The following is a 21,514-nucleotide window of genomic DNA, read 5'->3' as shown; positions in this document are numbered from 1 at the left end:
ACTTCACCGCTCTTGACTTTACGCCTCCCCCTTTCCCGTTTTCACCTATCACCTCATGTTGCCCCACAATCTGACTCCCTCCCTTCCTTTCCAGTTCTGAAGAAGGGTGTCGGTCTGAAACGCCGACTGTTCACTCCTCTCCATAGTCGCCGCCTGCCCCCCTGAGTTCCTCCAGCATCTTGTCTGTGTTGCTTTGGGTTTCCGTATGTGCAGATTCTCGCCTGATAAATCATTGCGCATGCGCGGTCGGCGCCACCAATCCCGAGTATCGCGCATGCGCTGAGTAGCCCGGAGGCCGAAAACGAGCGGGCAAAGGTAAGAGCGGGTTCGGGGCGGGTTCTAATCCACCGGCGTCTGAAACGCGACCGAAGGACAATTACTGTGATTTCCAGCAACACTGGTGCTGCACCCCACGGCGGTCCTGGTCCTCTCCCGCTGTCGCAGCCCCACGATCCGTACCCGGCCACAAAGCATGCTTACCGGCGCATGCGCATTCTTGGGCCTTTCGATGCGGCCAGGGAGGTCTCTCTCTCCCTCTCCCTCTCCCTCTCCCTCTTCCCCTCCCCCCCTCTCTCCCCTTCCCCTCCCCCCCTCTCTCCCCCTTCCCCTCCCCCCCTCTCTCCCCCTCCCTCTCTTGTTTTACAGCGGTTGGCACCCAGCTTAATGGTGCATTACCGTCACCTTCTGCTCCGGAGTATGCGATGGACTCGCATTCTAAATCCCTTCATCCAATCGGACACATACACAGAACCTAACCTACACTTTATCCTCCCCATCCTAGTACCCTATTTCTGTGTATCCATCATATCCTATAAAAAAAACCCTGTACCCCTTAAGAAAGCTAAAAATACCCTGACCTGTGTTCTCTCACCCATGCCCAGCAACCCTTTTAATGTGAATTCCTGCACCCCCAGTTCCCTTAGATTAATTCTCATCATCTCTCTCTGTATCCCATACTTCCTGCAACGCAGAACTACATGCTCTACTGACTCCTCTTCCTGACATTCCTCACACGGTCCTGTCTGGTGTTTCCCTATCAATTTCAGTGTTTGGTTTAGTGCACAGTGCCCCAGCCTTAACCTAGTCCACACAATTTCCTCTATTCTGTATCTACTTCCTACCCTAGTACCTGCAACACTTTTTTGTATTTGATATAAATGCCTCCCTTTCCCCTCCCTGTCCCATCTTTCTTGCCACATTTGGTTATTTTTTTCCCCAGATTACACACTTAACCTCTGCTTTACTAATACTAATGTGCATTTCTATATTTTCTTTCTTTATTGCCCTCTTTGCCAACTCATCCACCCTTTCATTGCCCTTCACCCCTACATGAGCTGGAACCCATAGAAATTTAACCTGATCTCCCTGATTTGCAACTCTTGTGACTGACTGAAGGACTTCATGAAGTACATCTTGCCAGCTGTTTGAGTGAGAAGACCTTAAACTTGCTAGTACTGAAGATGAATCTGAGCATATCAACGCTTTGACTAGTTTAGTTTTCTCCACCCAACGCAACACAACCAACACTGCCATCATCTCCACTGTACACACCGCTAACTTATCAGATGTTCTTAGATAGATAGATAGATACTTTATTCATCCCCATGGGGAAATTCAACTTTTTTTCCAATGTCCCATACACTTGTTGTAGCAAAACTAATTACATACAATACTTAACTCAGTAAAAAATATGATATGCATCTAAATCACTATCTCAAAAAGCATTAATAATAGCTTTTAAAAAGTTCTTAAGTCCTGGCGGTTGAATTGTAAAGCCTAATGGAATTGGGGAGTATTGACCTCTTCATCCTGTCTGAGGAGCATTGCATCGATAGCAACCTGTCGCTGAAACTGCTTCTCTGTCTCTGGATGGTGCTATGTAGAGGATGTTCAGGGTTTTCCATAATTGACCGTAGCTACTCAGCGCCCTTCACTTAGCTACCGATGTTAAACTCTCCAGTACTTTGCCCACGACAGAGCCCGCCTTCCTTACCAGCTTATTAAGATGTGAGGCGTCCTTCTTCTTAATGCTTCCTCCCCAACACGCCACCACAAAGAAGAGGGCGCTCTCCACAACTGACCTATAGAACATCTTCAGCATCTCACTACAGACATTGAATGACGCCAACCTTCTAAGGAAGTACAGTCGACTCTGTGCCTTCCTGCACAAGGCATCTGTGTTGGCAGTCCAGTCTAGCTTCTCATCTACCTGTACTCCCAGATATTTGTAGGTCTTAACCTGCTCCACACATTCTCCATTAATGATCACTGGCTCCATATGAGGCCTAGATCTCCTAAAGTCCACCACCATCTCCTTGGTCTTGGTGATATTGAGACGCAGGTAGTTTGAGTTGCACCATATCACAAAGTCCTGTATCAGTTTCCTATACTCCTCCTCCTGTCCATTCTGCTGATTGCAATTGCTTTTGCTGGTATTGCCACCCCAAACCTTGTCACTCCTGTCTCAGGTTCCTTAGCACCATCTGTATAGACCTGAGTATAATCACTATACATTTCCATCACATAACAGTTAAATGCACTTACCAAATCAGTTTTATACTTTCCTTTCCTTTCCTTTTTACCTCTAACAAATGCCAGTCTACGTCAGGCCATACCAGCTTCCATGGAGCTACAACCAGATAAACTACTGAAGGACTTATCCTTAGATCAAACACTCCACATGATCTAGCAATATCATTCCCTACCCGACTAAAGTTTTCCCTCTGAAACCTCCCATTTTCCCAGGACTCCTGCAACACTCCTTTAGCAGGGTGGGAATCATTGTGTCCCTGCAAATTAACGCAGTAGTTTGTCATCAATTGCATTCTTCTTAATTCCAAAGGCATTGTTCCCATTTCTACCTGCAGGGCTGATACTGGTGATGTTTTAAAAGCCCCACTGCACACTCTCAAAACCTGAGCCTGAATCACATCCAGTTTCCTTATAAGAGACCTAGCTGCTGATCCTTATGCTACACGTCCATAATCCAACACAGATCTTACTAAAGCCACATACATTGTCTTTAATGCTGAACAACTTGCTCCCCATTCCCTACCTGTCAAACATCTCATCACGTTTTTTACTTTTTTACATTTCTCCTCAACTTTACTGATATGGTCTGCCCATGTTAATCGTGAATCAAATATAACTCCCAGAAATTTAAATGATCCAACCCTTTCTAAATCAATCCCATACATCCTTAACTTCTTTCCTACTTCAATTCTTTTCCTAGTGAAAAATACAGTTTGAGTTTTTTCCACTGAAAATCTACATCCCCAATCATAACCCCACTCTACCACTTCATCAATTGCTCCTTGTAGTTTCCTGATTATATGCTTCGTGTTCCTGCCTCTTTTCCACAAGGCCCCAACATCCGCAAACAGTGACCTACCTGTATCCACTGGTACCTTTGTGAAGACATCATTGATCATAATGATGAAAAGTAAGGGGCTAATCACACTACCCTGAGGTGTGCCATTTCCCACTATGTACTGTTTTGATAATTCTGATCCAATCTGAACTTGAATTTGTCTACCAAACAAAAAATCTTTAATCCAATTAAAAACTCTCCCCCCAACCCCCATCTTGTGCAGTTTAATTAATAATCCTTCCTTCCACATCATATCATAGGCTTTTTCAATTTTCATAGCTACTGCTTCTTTAATTGCCTGGGCCTTTCTTATTTCAGTCTCTAACCTTATCACTGAGACCATGGAATTCCTTCCCTTCCTAAAACCTCTCTGATAACTTGCCAGCATTCCTCTCTTCTCAAGATCATATGATAACCTTTCAGTTATCATCCTTTCCATTACCTTACATATATTTGATGTTAGTGTTATTGGCCTGTAGCTAGTGGGTTTTGACGGATCCTTGCCAGGTTTCCTTTTTGGAATTACTACTGCTTCTTTCTATGCACTTGGTAATCTTCCCTCCTCCCACACTCTGTTGTAAAAATGCAGTAACTTCAAGAGCGCTCCTTCTCCTAGATTTTTTAGCATCAAGTAGCATATTAGATCTTTCCCTGGTCTCGATCTCTTTATTGCTCTCACCATTTCTGCCAAAGTAAATGGATCATCAATTATATCATATGTTTCTTCCCTCCTGTTTAACACACCTTGGTATTGACTCATTGTTCTTTCCCTTCTCCTTCTCCCTTCTTCAGACAAATTTTCTGAACTATGTATCTTTACAAATGACTTGGCCATGATCTCAGCCTTATCCCTGCTGGAGACTGCTGTTTCCTCCTCAGACATCATTACTGGATACTCCCAATCCCTTCTATCTCCCCCCATCCTCTTAATCATTCCCCATACCTCTCCCACAGGCGTTGTTCTTCCTATTTTGTTGCAAAAACTCCTCCAACTTGCCCTTTTAGCTTGACGTATAGTTCTTCTCACTACTGCCTGTGCCTTCTTATATTGAATCAAATGCTGCATATTATGGGTTCTTTTAACTAGCCTGATTGCTCTATTTCTGGTTTTTACAGCCTGACAACATTCCTCTGACCACCATGGCACTATTTTTCTATTCATCCTATTTTTACTCCTGGGTATAGATCCTTCTGCTGCCATAACAATTGCTGAAGTTACCTGACTGTTTAATTAATCTATATCTCCAGAAATGTCAATCTTTGTCAATGCTTCTTCACTTAACTTCTGGAACTTACCCCAATCTGCTTTTCCAAACACCCACTTTGGGACTCCCCCACCTGGTCCTATTTCAACTCTTTCACCCACTGAACATAAAACTAGGTAGTGATCACTGCCTACTGTTGAAGCAGTCCAAACTCCCCAGTTACTGATGCCAGCCAAGACATTAGACACTAACGTAATATCTAATACCGACTCAGTTCCTGTTGTTATGTTTATCCTTGTTCCTCTACCATCACTCATACATACCAAATCCCTTTCTTCCATCAAATCTTCAATTACCGTTCCATTTGAATCTGTAATCGGATGCCCCCATATTGTGCTGTGAGCTTTGAAATCTGAACACCACACTACTTTGTGTCTATTTTGTCCTTGTATCCTTAGTCGGCTGTCCAAATCCATCCTTTTACATGGATTGTAGTAGTTAATTATAACCACTCCCTCCCCTCTCTCCCGTATTTCCACCACTATGTACTCCTGATCGACTCCTTTTTCCAGTTCTCTCTATGGTGTACTTTGCTTGATTAACATAGCACAACCTCCTCCTCCCCCTAGATTTCTATCTTTCCTTATCATTGTATACCCATGTACCACAAAGTCTAAAACTGGTTTCAACCAAGTTTCCTGAATACACACTACATCCGGTTTTACAACCATTTCCTTAATAAATTCCTTAAATTCCTGGCCATTGGCCAGTAAACTCCTTGCATTCCATTGCAAAAGAATCACCATAATGAGTACTAACTAACCTATGACACTTCCTGGCTTGACTGATTAGTGAGGTTCTCCTTCACTTCTTCCCATGTCAGTCCTGCTAACCCTAAATGGTTTACTGCTGCTTTGATCACCAGCTGAATTTTGTCACTTTTTGACTTTACCTCTGCCGTACTAATAATGACTCCTGCAATGAATGTTACTACAGCTTTATTTTCCACATAAATCCTGTCATTTACTCTTCGCTGCATCTCTTGCATCCCTATTGCTCTCTGGTCATTAGGAGCATTATTCTGTTCTCTTGACATTCTTACAGCTCTTGCATAAGTGATCTTTCTTTTCACTCTTATTTCTTGAATTTTATTCTCCCGTCTCATAACTTCACACTCACTATACGCCACATTATGAACTCCTCCACAATTACAGCATTTTGGATTTTGGTTGCACTCCTGTTCCGCACTTTCCATATTCATGATCATCCCCACATCTAGCACATCTCCTCTGCCTTTTACAGTTTTTAGCTATGTGTCCAAACGTTTGACAATTATAGCACCTCAATGGCTTTGGCACATATACCCTTACTGGGTAAGTCATGAAACCCAGGAACACTTTCCTTGGCATTCATTCTTCTTCAAATTCAATCAATACTATTTCACTTTCCTTTTTCATTCCCTCCTTTATTGTTTTCAGTCTCAGAACATTAATTACTTTCCCCCCTTTGATATTCCTCTTCAGCTCCTCCATGTTTATACTCATTGGTACACCCGTGATCACTCCTTTACAACCACCATTTCATGCTCCCACCTTCCCTGCATATTCCACCTTGCATTTTTCTATCTCTTTTAGCTTGAGTGCTTTCTCAAGTTGTTCCTCATTCGCACATCTTACTAATAGATTGCCATCATTAAGGACTTTTGCAAATACTATTTCCCCTATCCTATTTGCCAGAGTTTTTGTTAGCACAAACGGGTTAATTATCTTCATGTGTCCTTGCACCTTCTCATTAAACCTAATTATGACAACACCTCCTCTCTGCACTTCTTCATCTTCCTCACTTTCAGAACTTTCTGCATTGTCATTTCTTATTCTTTTATTCCCTTTTTCATCCATCCCCTCACTATCTCCTTATTCCCTTTATTTCTCCCTTCACAATAATCCATTTCTCCACAGCTACCTACCTCTGATCCCAAATCCATATCCCGCTCCTTCTCCACTCTCTTTCCCTCAGCCCCTCCTCTCACCTTGTCTGCCGTTACCAGACCCAGGCAACCCCCTCCCAGCAATTCCCGCTCCTTCCCAACTCTCTTTCCCTCAACAAGTTCCAAACCACATTCACACATGCACCACCACCTTCCAAACTCTCAGCCCAGCCCACGACCAGCCCAACAACACCGGGAGGTTTCTCTTCGTGAGGGTTTCTGGGTAAGGAGGCAGCCATGGGTGGTAGTACCGGTGTTGTTCTGTACAGTCGAAGGAAGTGCGAGCGGATGTATCTCCTAAACATTGCCGAGCTCCACTATGTAAATCCGAGGATTATGAATCCGAACGAAAATATAGTTCCCAGTTAAGCTCGGTTGAAGAGTTTACCTTCCAGTCAGTGAAAATGTCAATTAGTGCTGTATGGAAATAAAACCTTCCGGCAGATTTAGTTCTCTCCGGGTTAATAACGATATGAAACAGCTTTACCTCGATGACGTGACTTCTGGCTTTCAGATCACAAAGGTGCCGCACTCCAATGAGAATAACCACTGCCCTCCACTATATATTCATTGGCATTGCCATCGATGGGTTCATCACTGTCAATCAGCAGGTGGGGGGGGGGGGGCGATCCAAGTAATTAGTAAATCTCCAGGATCGTACATGCAGTAACCAGTGATCTTTGTAGTATTGTGGAACATGCCCAGAACTTGAAATAATCCCAAAGGAGAGAAACAAATTGAGCCAAGTCACAGGTTGATTGAAGTCAGAAACAGCCCATTCTCATAAAGACAGGGATATAGTCATATAATTTGATGGTCAGTCAGAATGTCTGATCTGTGCCTTGTTAGAAGATGAGTGCATATGGAAACATAGAAGTCTGCAATATAATACAGGCCTTTCTGCCCACAGTGTTGTGCCGTCCATGTAACCTATTCTAGAAACTGCCTCATATTTCCCAACTGCATTGCACTCTGTGTATTCTAAGCTCCATGAAATTATCTGAGTCTCTCAAAAGACTGTATGGTATCTGCCTGTACTGTCATTGCTGGCTGTGTATTCCATACACCTGCTACTCTCTGTGTGGGAAACCTACCTCTGACATCCCCATCGACCCTACTTCCAGGCACCTTAAAACAATGCCCCTTGTGTTTCCCAATTAGATAGATAGATAGATAGATACTTTATTCATCCCCATGGGGAAATTCAACATTTTTTCCAATGTCCCATACACTTGTTGTAGCAAAACTAATTACATACAATACTTAACTCAGTAAAAATATGATATGCATCTAAATCACTCTCTCCAAAAGCATTAATAATAGCTTTTAAAAAGTTCTTAAGTAGTTTACTTAAATACATTAAATACAATCAATCCCGGCACTTTAACATATCTTACTCCTGGCGGTTGAATTGTAAAGCCTAATGGCATTGGGGAGTATTGACCTCTTCATCCTGTCTGAGGAGCATTGCATCGATAGCAACCTGTCGCTGAAACTGCTTCTCTGTCTCTGGATGGTGCTATGTAGAGGATGTTCAGGGTTTTCCATAATTGACCGTAGCTACTCAGCGCCCTTCACTTAGCTACCGATGTTATACTCTCCAGTACTTTGCCCACAACAGAGCCCGCCTTCCTTACCAGCTTATTAAGACGTGAGGCGTCCCTCTTCTTAATGCTGCCTCCCCAACACGCCACCACAAAGAAGAGGGCGCTCTCCACAACTGACCTATAGAACATCTTCAGCATCTCACTACAGGCATTGAATGACGCCAACCTTCTAAGGAAGTACAGTCGACTCTGTGCCTTCCTGCACAAGGCACAATTCAGCCCCAGGAAAAAGCCTCTGACTGTCCACATGATCAATGCCTCTCATCATCTTATACACATCTATCAGGTCACCTCTCATCCTCTGTCACTCTAAAGTTCACTCAACCTATTCTCTTTCTTTCTTTTGAAATCTTCTTATTAATTTAAAGAAAACCATAAGTGAAATATGAATACAAAACGTTTGAGAGTACATAATTAATAGTTTAAATAGACAATCAGATATGTAATAATCAGTATATAAGGCCTCCCAAACTCATAGTATTAATGTAAAAGAATCGAAAAAGAGAAAAAAAAACCCAAAAAACTAAAAGAAAACTTTAAAAAAAACTAACCAACATGGGCAATTGCATAATGTTAAGTACATACAGTAGTGCCGATAACTCCGAACCTCCATCCAAATAATTAAGGATAATAACAGTAAGGTTTAGGATCAGACCATTTAACTCATATGAAAATGTTGAATAAATGGTCTCCAAGTTTCCTCAAATTTAACTTATGAATCAAAAACCACGCTTCTAATTTTTTCTAAACTCAAACAAGAAGTAGTTTGAGAAAACCACTGAAATACAGTTGGAGGGTTAATTTCTTTCCAATTCAGTAAAATAGATCTTCTAGCCATTAATGTAACAAATGCAATCATTCGTTGAGATGAAGCGGATAGACAATTATTATCTATCATTGGTAAACCAAAAATTGCAGTAAAAGGATGCGGTTGGAAATTGATATTTAAAACTCTTGAAATAATATTAAAAATATCTTTCCAATAATTATGTAAACAAGGACAAGACCAAAACATATGAGTCAATGAAGCAACATCAGAATGACATCTGTCACAGGTTGAATTAACATAAGAATAAAATCGAGCAAGTTTATCTTTAGAAATGTGAGCTCTATGTACAACCTTAAATTGTATTAGGGCATGTTTAGCACAAATAGAGGACGAATTTACCAATGATAAAATTTTTTCCCATTGCTCAGTAGATATAGGACAATGCAATTCTTCTTGCCATTCCTTCGTAATTTTTTTTGATACATCTGGCTGTACACTCATAATCATATTATAAATGATAGCTACTAAACCCTTTTGACAAGGATTGAGGGCTAAAATTCTTTCTGTAATGTTCAATGGACATTCTTTCGAAAAAGACTTTAATTCATTATACAGAAAATTTCTGACTTGCAAATATCTAAAAAAATGGGTTTTAGGTAAATTATATTTATTAGATAGCTGTTCAAAGGACATAATGTTATCATCCAAAAACAGATCACGAAAACATGTTATACCTTTTGTTTTCCATAAAAGAAAAGCTTGATCTATAGATGAAGGTCGAAAGAACTAGTTAGATATTATAGGACATGACAGCATAAACTTATTCAAGCCAAGAAATTTACGAAATTGAAACCAAATTCGTAATGTATACTTGACTATGGGATTAGTTATCTGTTTATTCATTTTGAATAACGAAAAAGGAAGAGAAGATCCTAAGATTGATATCAGTGAAAAATCTTGCACAGATTTACATTCCAAATTTACCCATTGTGGGCAAGCAGCTGTAGTCGATTCTTGTATCCAGAATATTAAATACTGTATATTAACTGCCCAGTAGTAAAATCTTAAGTTTGGTAGAGCCAAGCCGCCCTCCTTCTTAGGCTTCTGTAAATATTTTTTGCCTAGTCTAGGATTTTTGTTCTGCCACAAATAAGAAGATATTTTAGAGTCAACCATATCAAAAAAAGATTTAGGAATAAAAATTGGTAATGCTTGAAATAAATATAAAAATTTAGGTAGTATCATCATCTTAATGGCATTAACTCTGCCTACCAAAGACAAACATAGAGGAGACCACCTATTAGCAAGTTGCTTAATTTGATCGATTAAAGGTAGAAAATTAATTTTAAATAAATCTTTATGTTTTTTAGTAATTTTAATACCTAAATAAGTAAAATAATCTGTAACAATTCTATATGGTACATGATTATAAATTGGAACATGCATATTTAATGGAAATAGTTCACTCTTATTAAAATTCAATTTATAACCAGAAAAGTTACTAAATTGAGCGAGCAAAGAAGAAAGAGCAGGAATAGATCTTTCAGGGTCATATATATATAATAACAAGTCATCCGCATATAACGATACCTTATATGTCCTCTCCCCACGGGTAATACCGAAAATATTGGGTGATTCACGAATAGGTATAGCCAAGGGTTCTAAAGCAATGTCAAATAATAAAGGACTTAAAGGACAACCTTGCCTTGTACCACGAAATAGCTGAAAAAAAAGGGGATCTTTGATTATTGGTAAAAACCGAAGCTAAGGGTTTATGGTATATTAATTTAATCCATGATATAAATTTTGAACTAAAATTAAAATGTTGCATTGTATTAAATAAATTTGGCCATTCGACTCTATCAAATGCTTTTTCGGCATCTAAAGAAATGACACATTCTGGTATTTTAGATGAAGAGGTATAAATAATATTAATTAATTTTCTAATATTAAAAGATGAATAGCGATTTTTAATAAATCCAGTCTGATCTTCAGAAATAATTCGAGGTAATATATTTTCTAATCTAATAGCCCAAATTTTACTAAAAATCTTAAAATCCGTATTCAACAAGGATATAGGCCGATAGGATGCGCATTCAGTAGGGTCTTTATCTTTTTTAAGAATTAAAGAAATAGAAGCTTCATAAAAAGATTCTGGAAGTTTCCCTATACTTAATGCATCTTTAAAAATTTTACAAAGCCAAGGAGAAAGTATGGAAGAAAAAGATTTTAAAAATTCTGTAGAAAAACCATCTGGACCAGAAGCTTTACCCGAATTCATTGAAAAAATAGCCTTTTCTATTTCAGACTCCGTAATAGGTGTATCCAAAAATACACTATCCTCAACAGTTACTTTTGGAATATTCAATTTCCTTAAAAATTCATTTATTATAGAAGAGTCCTTAGTATATTCTGATTGATATAAGGGATTATAAAAATCTTGAAAGGCTTTATTTTTCTCTTTTTGATCGCTCGTCAAAGTACCATCTTGTTTACGAATCCTAGTAATCTGTCATTTATCCAAAGCAATTTTCAATTGGTTAGCTAGTAATTTACCAGACTTATCTCCATATATATAGAATTGGGCTTTTGATTTAATTAACTGACTTTCAATCAAGGAGCATAATAGTAAGCTATGCTCCATTTGAAGTTCCACTCTTTCTTTATAAAGTTCTTTGCTAGGGGTCATTGAATAAATCTTGTCAATTGCTTTGATTTTATCAACTAGTGTTAATATTTTAGAATTAGTTAGTTTCCTAACTCCAGCAGAATATGAAATAATCTGTCCACGAATATATGCCTTAAAAGTATCCCACAAAGTTCCACTAGAGATCTCTGCTGCAGAATTTGTTGAGAAAAACAAATCAATTTGCTGTTTAATAAAGTTGACAAAGTCAGAATCCTGCAATGAAACAGGATTAAACCTCCAACCTTTAGTATTAATATATGAATCTGTCATCTTAATAGATAACTTCAAAGGTGCATGATCAGATATGGTAATAGAGTCATATTTACAATCCATAACATCTGTAAGTAAATGGTGATCAATGAAAAAGTAATCAATTCTTGAGTAATTATGGTAAACATGGGAAAAGTATGAAAACTCTTTGACATTAGGGTGTAAAACACACCAAATTTCACAAATAGCTGAATCAATCATAAAAGAGTTAATGAGAGAAGCCGATTTATTCGGAAGAGTTTGGGTGGGCTTGGATCTATCCATCAAAGGGTTTAAACAACAGTTAAAATCCCCACCCATTATCAATCTATATTGATTCAAATTAGGAAAGGATGTAAATAAACATTTAAAAAATTCAAGACAATCAGTATTTGGAGCATAAACATTAACTAAAACAACTTTTTGATTAAAAAGTAGACCAGTAATAAGCAAAAATCTACCTTGCGGATCTGAAATTGTTTCATGATGTATAAAAGAAGTTGATGAATGTATAAAAATGGAAACACCTCTTTCTTTGGCTTGCGAATTTGAGTGATACTGTTGGTCCTTCCAAAACCTAAACAACTGTTGACTATCCACCTTCCTTACATGAGTCTCTTGTACAAAAATAACATTAGCATTCATTCTATGGAATACTTTGACTGTTTTTTTCCATTTGATCGGATGATTTAAACCATTAGTATTCCAAGAAACAAAGTTAATAGTCCTATCCATATTGACAGTATTTATTACAGTTAACACATAAGTTTGAAAAAGAAGTGAGCTCATGAACCCGGAAGAAGGAAGTAAGTTCAGCGAGAAACCGGAAGTCACGGCACTGCGACCATTTTTGTAGTTTCATATAAGCCCATGAAATAAAACCAAGCAGAAAGCAAGCAAAAAGAAAAGAAAAAAGAAAAATCCCCCTCCCTCCACCCTCGAAACCCCAGGAAAAAAGCCAAAAAGAGGCAAGCAAGCAATCTAATACTAAAATTACCCCCGTGTCTCAAGACGGCAACTCAGACACAACAAAGTTTGAAAAAAAATACAAACAACCCACATTATAAGAGAGGGTTGGTGTAACAAAAGTTAAAATATAAAATTAGTATTATAAATGTATATAAACAAAAGGGTTAAAAAAGAATTAAAATGATAAAACCCATAAATAACTAATACTGGATTGGTATTTTAAATGAAAGTTTAAAACTTTCAAACACATCAAAACAGATATGACGTTCCAAGCACTAAAGTCTGTCGGGAAGAAGAAACGACATTTTATTTTTAAAAAAATCTTAATATTTAAATGTTAAGAGTATAAATAAGCGTATATCAGCTTAAAAAGAAAAGCAAAAAGGAAAAAAAACCCTAATAAGTTATTTTCAATGCTAATAGATTAATAATACGGAAAAATAATAAAGTCAAAATAAACCCAGCAAAAAGAGCTTTAATCGTATATAAGAAATACATGTAAGCCATACCCAAAAAAAAACCAAACATCATTCTGTAACAGATCCAAATCTATAGGCTAAATTACATTAGTCAGCCCGATAGAATGTCATTGTTCCATGAAACTTTGAGCATCCGCTGGAGATTTAAGCAGCCGAAAAGTTCCGTCCTCAAGAGTGACTCTCAAGTGTGCTGGAAATAACAGCACTTGCTTGCAGCCTTTCTGGTGAAATTTCGACATAACCGATCTAAAAGCCATTCTTGCCCTTAAGACTTCAGGGCTATAATCTTTCAGAATGCGAAATTTAAACTCTTGATAGCTGATCATACCCTTTTTCCGAGCCGCCCGAATCAAACGTTCTTTGGTATGAGGGTAATGGATCCGGAGAATTACATGTCGTGGTTTCAAACTTGAATCAGACCGAAAACAGGAGACACGGTGTGCCCGATCGATTACCGGGAGAGAGTCCAGTACCTTTGGACCCAAGACATCCATTAGAAATTTAGAGAAGAAAACGGTAAGATCACCGCTCTCAAATTTTTCCGGAATCCCAATTAACCGAAGATTTTGTCTTTGAGAGCGATTTTCCAAATCAGTAATTTTAACTTTATAACGATCCATCTGTTGAGAAGTCGAAGTTTGCTCTTCTTGTATTTTTTCAATTATACGATCTTTCTTGCGAGCGGCTTCTTCAAGAGCCAAAATACTTGCTTGTTGTTTTTGTGATTCCAGTGTAAGTGTCTGGAGCTTTTCTTCAACCAGCTTCAAATGCTCATCAAACCGAAAAAGTTTTACGGTTATTTTTCTCTCCAGTTCTTCAAATTTGTCTTCTATAAGCTTCACAATTGTTTCTAAAGTTATCGGTTCTTTCGTCTGTTTCGATTCTTTTGCTCTAGACATTTCAGCAAGTTGAGAATAATTCAAATAGTTAAAAAGAAAAATTCTGTATGTTTAGACCCCTTTAGAATAAGTATAAGAAGATCCTTGAAGGGGTGTTTGTAGGTTAAAAAGACGTAAAAGGTTTGGAGCAAAGCCTAGAAGTGGTTTACTCCATGAGCGCCATCTTGAGACGTCAACCTATTCTCATAAGGCATGTTCTCCAATCCATGCAACATCCTTGTAAATCTCCTCTGCACTCTTTCTATAGTATCCACATCCTTCCTGTAATGAGGTAATAGAATACTCTAAGTGGGGTATAAATCAGGTCTTATATAGCTGCAACATTACCTCACCACTCGTGAACTCAGTTCCATGGTTGATGAAGGCCTTCTTAACAACAATGTCAATCAACGCTGCAGCTTTAAGTGTAGAATTGACATGGACCGCAGGATCTCACTGATCCTCCACACTGCCAAGAGTCCTAACATAATATTGCATTCTGTCTTCAAATCTGATGTACCGAAATAAACCACAGCACACTTGTCTGGGCTGAACTCCATCTGCCAGTTCTGCATCCTATCGATGTCCTGCTGCAACCTCTGGAGAACTGTCCAGACTATTCACAACACCCTCAGCTTTTGTGTCATCAGCAAACTTACTGACTCACCCTTCTACTTCCTCATCAAGACCATTTATAAAAATCACAAAGAGAAGGAGTCTCAGAACACATCCCTGCGGAACACCACTGGTCACCGTCCTCCATGCAGAATACGAACCATCTGCAACCACCTTTTGGCTTCTGAGGGCAAGCCAATTCTGGATCCACAAAGCAAGGTCTACTTGGATCCTTGCGTCATTACTTTCTGAATGAGCCTCGCATGAGGAATCTTATCAAAAGTCTTATTGAAAGCCATGTACACTACATCCAATGCTCTACCTTCATCAGTGTGTTTTGTTACATCCTCAAAGAAATCAATCAGGTTCGTAAGGCATGATCTGCCCTAGACAGAGCCACGCTGACTATCCCACATCAGATGATGCTTCTCCAAATGCTCAGAAATGCTGCCTCTCAGGAGCTTCTCCAACAGCATGCCTTCCTCTGAGGTAAGAACCACTGGTCTGTAATTTCCTGGCTTATCTGGCTTACCTGAAAAGAGAACAATGTCTCCTCATCCCCTGGTACTTTTCCCCTCCCTACTGATGGTGCAAAGATCATTACCAGACGTCCAGCATTTTCCTCCCTCACTTCCCACGGTAGCCTGGGGTATATCTCAAGATGAGTACCCCCAACTTGAGTTGAAATTGGTTTTTCCCAGAGGGTGGTGAATCTGTGGATTTCTCTGCTCAATGAAGGAGTGGAGACTACCTCAGTGAATATATTTATGACCAGGTTGAATAGATTTTGGCATAGTCGGGGAATTAAGGGTTATGGGGAAAAGGCAGGTAGGTGGAGATGTCCATCGCCAGATCAGCCATGATCTTATTAAATGGCGGAGCAGACTCGACGAGCCAGATGGCCGACTCCTGCTCCTATTTCTTATGTTCTTACCACAGACTATAATCTCTCCTGAAATACTGTCCTTCACCCATTGATGTCTTTTGCAAATATTTTTACAGGTTTGAAATGACAGAACACTTGTGCACGGGAATCTCAAACACAACAACACATCAGTTTTGCTGACTCTGGATATTTAAGGAGTGACCAAATATTTTCTTTGCGACACCAACACATCTGTTGTTGATCCACGGAGATGAAGAATTATCTCATACCAGCTGGTAATGTGTTCTGTCACTGAAATGAAGTTTTCTGTTGTAACTCAGTGAAATGCACTGGAACCGGGGTGCTGTGAACACACCAGCATTTGTTCACTGGAGATCAGTTCTTCAACTGCATTCAAAACTTCAAAACTACAAGGGATTCAAAACTTCTGACTTTCTGAATTGCCAGAGAATTGATCGTAGTCAGGTATCATTCTCCTTCTCTCAGTGTGGTAAGGGATTCACTCACAGCCTCCCCGCAAACACGCCAGTGAGTTCACCGTGGGGAGATATCATTCTCCTTCTCTCAGTGTGGGAGGGGATTCACTCACAGCCTACCCACAGACACACCAGTGAGTTCACCGTGGGGAGAGGCCATTCACCTGCTCTGTGTGAGGGAGGGGAACTACTCAGTCATCCAGTCTGAAGATACATCAGCAAGTTCACACCTTAGTGAGATGCTCCACCTGTTCTGACTGTGGGAAGCAATTCGTTCCATTGTCGATGCTGAAGGTATATCCTAAAGTTCACCAGTGAGAGGACATTGACCTGCTCGGATGGTGGGAAGACATTCACACGCTCAACCAGACCACAGTGACACCAATCAGTTCACACCGGTTAGAAGCCATTCACCTGCTCTGAATAGGGGAACGGGTTCACTCAATCATCTCAACTAAATGAACAGCAGCGAGTTCACACCGAGAAGAGGCCATTCACCTGCTCAGACTGTGGGAAGAGATTCACTCACTCGTCCACACTACATAGACACCAGCGAGTTCACACCGAGAAGAGGCCATTCACCTGCTCAGACTGTGGGTAGAGATTCACTCACTCATCCACACTACATAGACACCAGCGAGTTCACACTGGGGAGAGGCCATTCACCTGCTCAGATTGTGGGAAGAGATTCACTCACTCGTCCAACCTACAGAGACACCAGCGAGTTCACACTGGGGAGAGGTCGTTCACTTGCTCAGACTGTGGGAAGGCATTCACTCAGTCAAATCACCAGCTGCAACATCAGTTAGTTCACACTAGGGAGATGCCATTCACAAGCTCAGACTGTGGGAAGGGATTCACCCAGTCATCTCAACTGAAGTCACATCAGCGAGTCCACACTGGGGAGAAGCCGTTCACTTGCTCTGAATGTGGGAAAGGATTTGCTCGGTCATCTGAACTGAAGGTACATCAGCGAGTTCACACTGGGGAGAGGCCATTCACCTGCTCAGACTGTGGGAAGGGATTCACTCACTCGTCCAACCTACACAGACACCAGCGAGTTCACACTGGGGAGAAGCCATTTATCTGCTCTGAATGTGGGAAGGTATTTGCTCAGTCATCTGAACTGAAGTCCCATCAGCGAGTCCACACTGGGGAGAAGCCGTTCACTTGCTCAGAATGTGGGAAAAGATTCGTTCGGTCATCTGTACTGAAGTTACATCAGCGAGTTCACACTCGGGAGATGCCGTTCACCTGCTCAGACTGTGGGAAGGGATTCACTCACTCGTCCAACCTACAGAGACATCAGCGAGTCCACACTGGGGAGAAGCCATTCACCTGCTCTGAATGTGGGAAAGGATTCGCTCAGTCTTCTGAACTGAAGTCACATCAGCGAGTCCACACTGGGGAGAAGCCGTTCACCTGCTCAGAATGTGGGAAAGGATTTGTTCGGTCATTTGAACTGAAGTTACATCAGCGAGTTCACACTAGTGAGAGGCCGTTCACCTGCTCTGACTGTGGGAAGGGATTCACTCACTCGTCCAACCTACACAGACACCAGCGAGTTCACACTGGAGAGAAGCCATTCACGTGCTCTGAATGTGGGAAACGATTCGCCCAGTCATCTCAACTGAAGTTACATCAGAGAGTCCACACTGGAGAGAAGCCATTCATATGCTCTGAATGTGGGAAGGGATTTGCTCAGTCATCTGAACTGAAGGTACATCAGCGAGTTCACACTGGTGAGAGGCCGTTCAGCTGCTCAGAATGTGGGAAAGGATTCATTCGTTCATCTCAACTCCTGAGACACCAGCAAATTCACACTGGGGAAAAACCATTCATCTGCTCAGAATGTGGGAAGGGATTCACCGATTCAGTTCATCTGAAAGAACATCAGTTTGTTCACACTGTGGAGAGGCCGTTCACCTGCTCAGACTGTGGGAAAGGATTCACTCGGCGTTTTAGTCTATTAACGCACCAGTTAGATCACAGTGAGGAGAAACCATTCACATGCTCTGAATGTGGGAAAGGATTCACCCAGTCATCTCAACTGAAGGAGCATCAGCGAATCCACACTGGGGAGAAGCCGTTCGTCTGCTCTGAATGTGGGAAGGGATTCACTCAGTCATCTCAACTGAAGTTACATCAGCGAGTTCACACTGGCGAGAGGCCATTCATCTGCTCTGAATGTGGGAAAGGATTCAGTCGTTCTTCTCAGCTCTTGAGACACCAGCGAATTCACACTGGGGAGAAGCCATTCATCTGCTCAGAATGTGGGAAGGGATTCACCGATTCAGCTCAGCTGAAAGAACATCAGCTTGTTCACACTGGGGAGAGGCCGTTCACCTGCTCTGAATGTGGGAAAGGATTCAGTCGTTCATCTCAGCTCTCGAGACATCAGCAAATTCACACTGGGGATAAACCATTCTGAGGAAATGCGGATATATAAAAAATCATTTTGAACCCAAGTAACCTCTAGCTAAAAGAATAATTGGGACTGAACAGGAATTTTTGAACTAAAGTAAACTCTGTCTTCAGCAGTTAAGAAAGTAAACAGCTTATACTGGTTTCCATTTAATTGTCAGAGGGACATTGAGAATTTGATAATATATATTGTACCCATGTTTGAGTAAGGACTCATCGATAAGGACAGCAATGAACATCTGCCTGGAATGAAGTCAGGACCTTGCAAAGGGAATAGCTGATAAGGATGGACTGTATATCCATCTATATTCAAACCTTGAGTTAGTGCACTCTGTTATCTAAGACATTAAGTTTTGCACCAACAGACTTGGTGGGTGTACCAGTTCTAATAGCAGCTTGCAACAGTGATGTATGGGACTTACTATGTATGAATATACTGCTGTAACCTGACTGAGAGAGTCCACTTGTCAGATGGTTGGCAGCACTGACATGCCTTCCCTTTGATAACTGGCTCTCAAACTCTTGCAAGAGAATCCAATAAACTGTGGTGCCGAGAGGAAACTGGTCTCCCGAGTTTTATTCAGATTCGACTTTAACATTGGGCGTCACGAACAGGATCCCAATACAGAGAGTGCGAAGCAGACAGACTGAGTAAGCGGCCGGACCACTCCGGGGTCTGCGGAGACCGACCGGGCGCCCAACGGGTATTTCACCTTTTGTCGCTCTCCGGTAGTTCCTTTGGAGGCACGGTTCCTCGCCGAGGGCTGCTTGCATACCATGACAGGATCAGGAAAGTATCTGTCGGAAGACTTGTAGAAGCTAGGCAAATGTTATTAATTGAGCAGGAGTCGGATCCTGGTAAATATATTAATTGAGCAGAAGAAGGTACCGGGTTAATTTCACTAACTGGGCAGGAGACAGACGTGCTGGGTAAATTTATCAATTCAGCAGGTGGTGCCGGCTGGGTAAATTTATCTGATTGTTAATCGAGCAGGAGGCTTCGTGCCGGGTAAATTACTTAGAGGGCATGGAGTCGAGTGATACGAGTGGGCCGAGAGCAGCCCTACACAATGTGTGTGAGAGTTTTCCAGACAAGGAAAAAGATTTATGAGTGTTGACTGCAACGCTGAATAAAAAGATTGGGGGGGGGGGGGAATGTGGCCACTGAGCGGGAGCCTGCGATATTACCTCTTGAGAACAAGCAGTAAATTTGATATGGAAGATGAACTGTGGGAAGAAGTGGAAATTGTTGAAAAGGCAATGGAAGGATAAGGCAGATGCAAAGTGGAACAGTACATGATGAGCAAGTTGGAGGGGTGATGCGTGTGACAAAGGGAGAGAGGTACGTACTGTAGAAGGTTGCGAGACGCTAAAGGCGGAGTGTGAATGGGTGAATGGGCGCCGAAAACGAGAGCAGGAAAAACAACGTCAGCAAACCAAGGCCGGCCTAGATAGGAGAGAAGGGCAGGAACGTCAGTCTAAAGTTCGAACTGACAGGGAAACAAGGGATCCCGAACCCATGTCTGGGATACAGATCCTGTTTGAGGACGGTGACCGTGATGAGGAGTGGGCACCCGCCGTACTCCCCCCACCTTACCAGGGGCCGAGTGCTCCTGAACCCCAATCCTCCCAGTACTCAGATACGGTGGCCACTCGGGTTAAACAGTGGCAGCGGGGAAGGGGAGGCTCTCTATACCCTCAGATCCAGAAAGGGAATACCGAGGATTATTCCGAGACAGGGAGGGAAGAATCCACTAAAACCGCAGAGTTAATGGCTCCACAGAGACAATTGCCCACCCGAATGCTGCCTAATCCATGAGCAGCGGAGGAGGGACAGCTCTCAGTGATTCCTGTGTACGCACCCTGAAAGCCTCAAGAAATGATAGTGATCATGAATCCGGCCCCAGAAAGAAAAGAAAACCCAGCACAGATTGCTCGGTATGTCCGCAGTACTATATACAAATGTATAATGTGACCCCGCAAGGTTCATTCGGTCTCTGCTGCATGATTCTCTCAGCTGATGAGGGGCGGAAATGGAAGGCAGAATTAAGATACCAAACCTATCAAGAGTTACAGGTGGGAATCCATGATGAGAATGAACAGACAGACCAGATTATTCAAGCCTTGGAGAGGGCTCTCCAACAACCTGTAAACATCACTAAAGTACTTGAATCCAAACGTAACCCTGGGGAATTGGGGCCAGACTATTGGGAGCGATTTGTGGCCCGCTATGCACTCTCGCAGGAGACCAAACCTCTAATAATAGCACGGAACGCACATGGAATTCCAGGGGGACCCAGGGTGAGGTTTCATTTACAGCCACCACCAGTCTGGGGTGTAATCTAGCAGAGTGAGACTTGCTCTGCCCATTGCAAGTGGAGATTCTATACACGGACTAGGGAACAACCGACAGCTTCCCCAGTTACCGAATCCCCCTCCAGTGGTGGGCACTGAATCTGGACTCCACTTCGTCTGAACCCTCTCTGCCGGAGGCAGACCCTCATGTGACCCCTACGTGGTGCTCAACTGAGGAAAGCCGATATTATGCCCCCCTCGAGGGACAGAAGTTCAAAGTCACCGTGACTGGAGAGGCTAAAGGAAAAGAGAGCAGTGCATTACTGGCCGAAGTTCCAGGTTTTCTTTGGTGACAGACAGGATTGGTGCTTCCCCATACCACCATTAGGTTTTGCCCTGGGTTCAAGCTAAAGAGCGTGGGTTTCTTGCCTACTCCCTGACGAAACAGGCCTCTAGCACCAAGGGAGACTGGCCGGACTTGGCTGCGGGCCAACTCCGATACTGGAAGGAGTTGAAGGTGAAGACCGGAGATCTGGTGAGACACTCTTTTAATATTGACCAAACCCAAGATGTTGTCCCACATCTCCGGACAATTTCAGGCCATGAAGTCGGCCGC

The 21,514-nt window shown here is 41.7% G+C and overlaps 1 protein-coding gene across 3 annotated transcripts; it reads left to right on the top strand.

Moving 5' to 3' along the window:
- The first annotated feature begins 296 nt into the window (after positions 1-296).
- On the top strand, positions 297-19,164 carry LOC140719964 (uncharacterized). 3 transcript variants are annotated; one of them, XM_073034877.1, is made up of 2 exons: positions 297-315; positions 15,820-19,164. In XM_073034877.1, exon 2 carries the CDS (start codon positions 17,003-17,005, stop codon positions 18,608-18,610), a length of 1,608 nt encoding a protein of 535 aa, XP_072890978.1. In that variant the 5' UTR covers positions 297-315; positions 15,820-17,002; the 3' UTR covers positions 18,611-19,164. The 3 variants fall into 3 exon arrangements, with proteins under 3 accessions (XP_072890978.1, XP_072890980.1, XP_072890977.1); XM_073034879.1 differs by lacking the exon at positions 297-315 and adding an exon at positions 13,761-13,840; XM_073034876.1 differs by lacking the exon at positions 297-315 and adding an exon at positions 15,082-15,306.
- Positions 19,165-21,514: the final 2,350 nt, after the last annotated feature.

This window comes from Hemitrygon akajei, unplaced genomic scaffold, assembly GCF_048418815.1.
Source record: "Hemitrygon akajei unplaced genomic scaffold, sHemAka1.3 Scf000034, whole genome shotgun sequence".
NCBI classification, from domain to species: domain Eukaryota; kingdom Metazoa; phylum Chordata; class Chondrichthyes; order Myliobatiformes; family Dasyatidae; genus Hemitrygon; species Hemitrygon akajei.
Note: the sequence above shows the minus strand (reverse complement) of the source record. Positions and strands in the feature narration are given on the sequence as shown.

Excerpts from the sequence above, each read along its gene's own strand:
- LOC140719964 (XM_073034877.1), top strand. The coding sequence starts at position 17,003 with ATGCCATTCACAAGCTCAGACTGTGGGAAGGGATTCACCCAGTCATCT.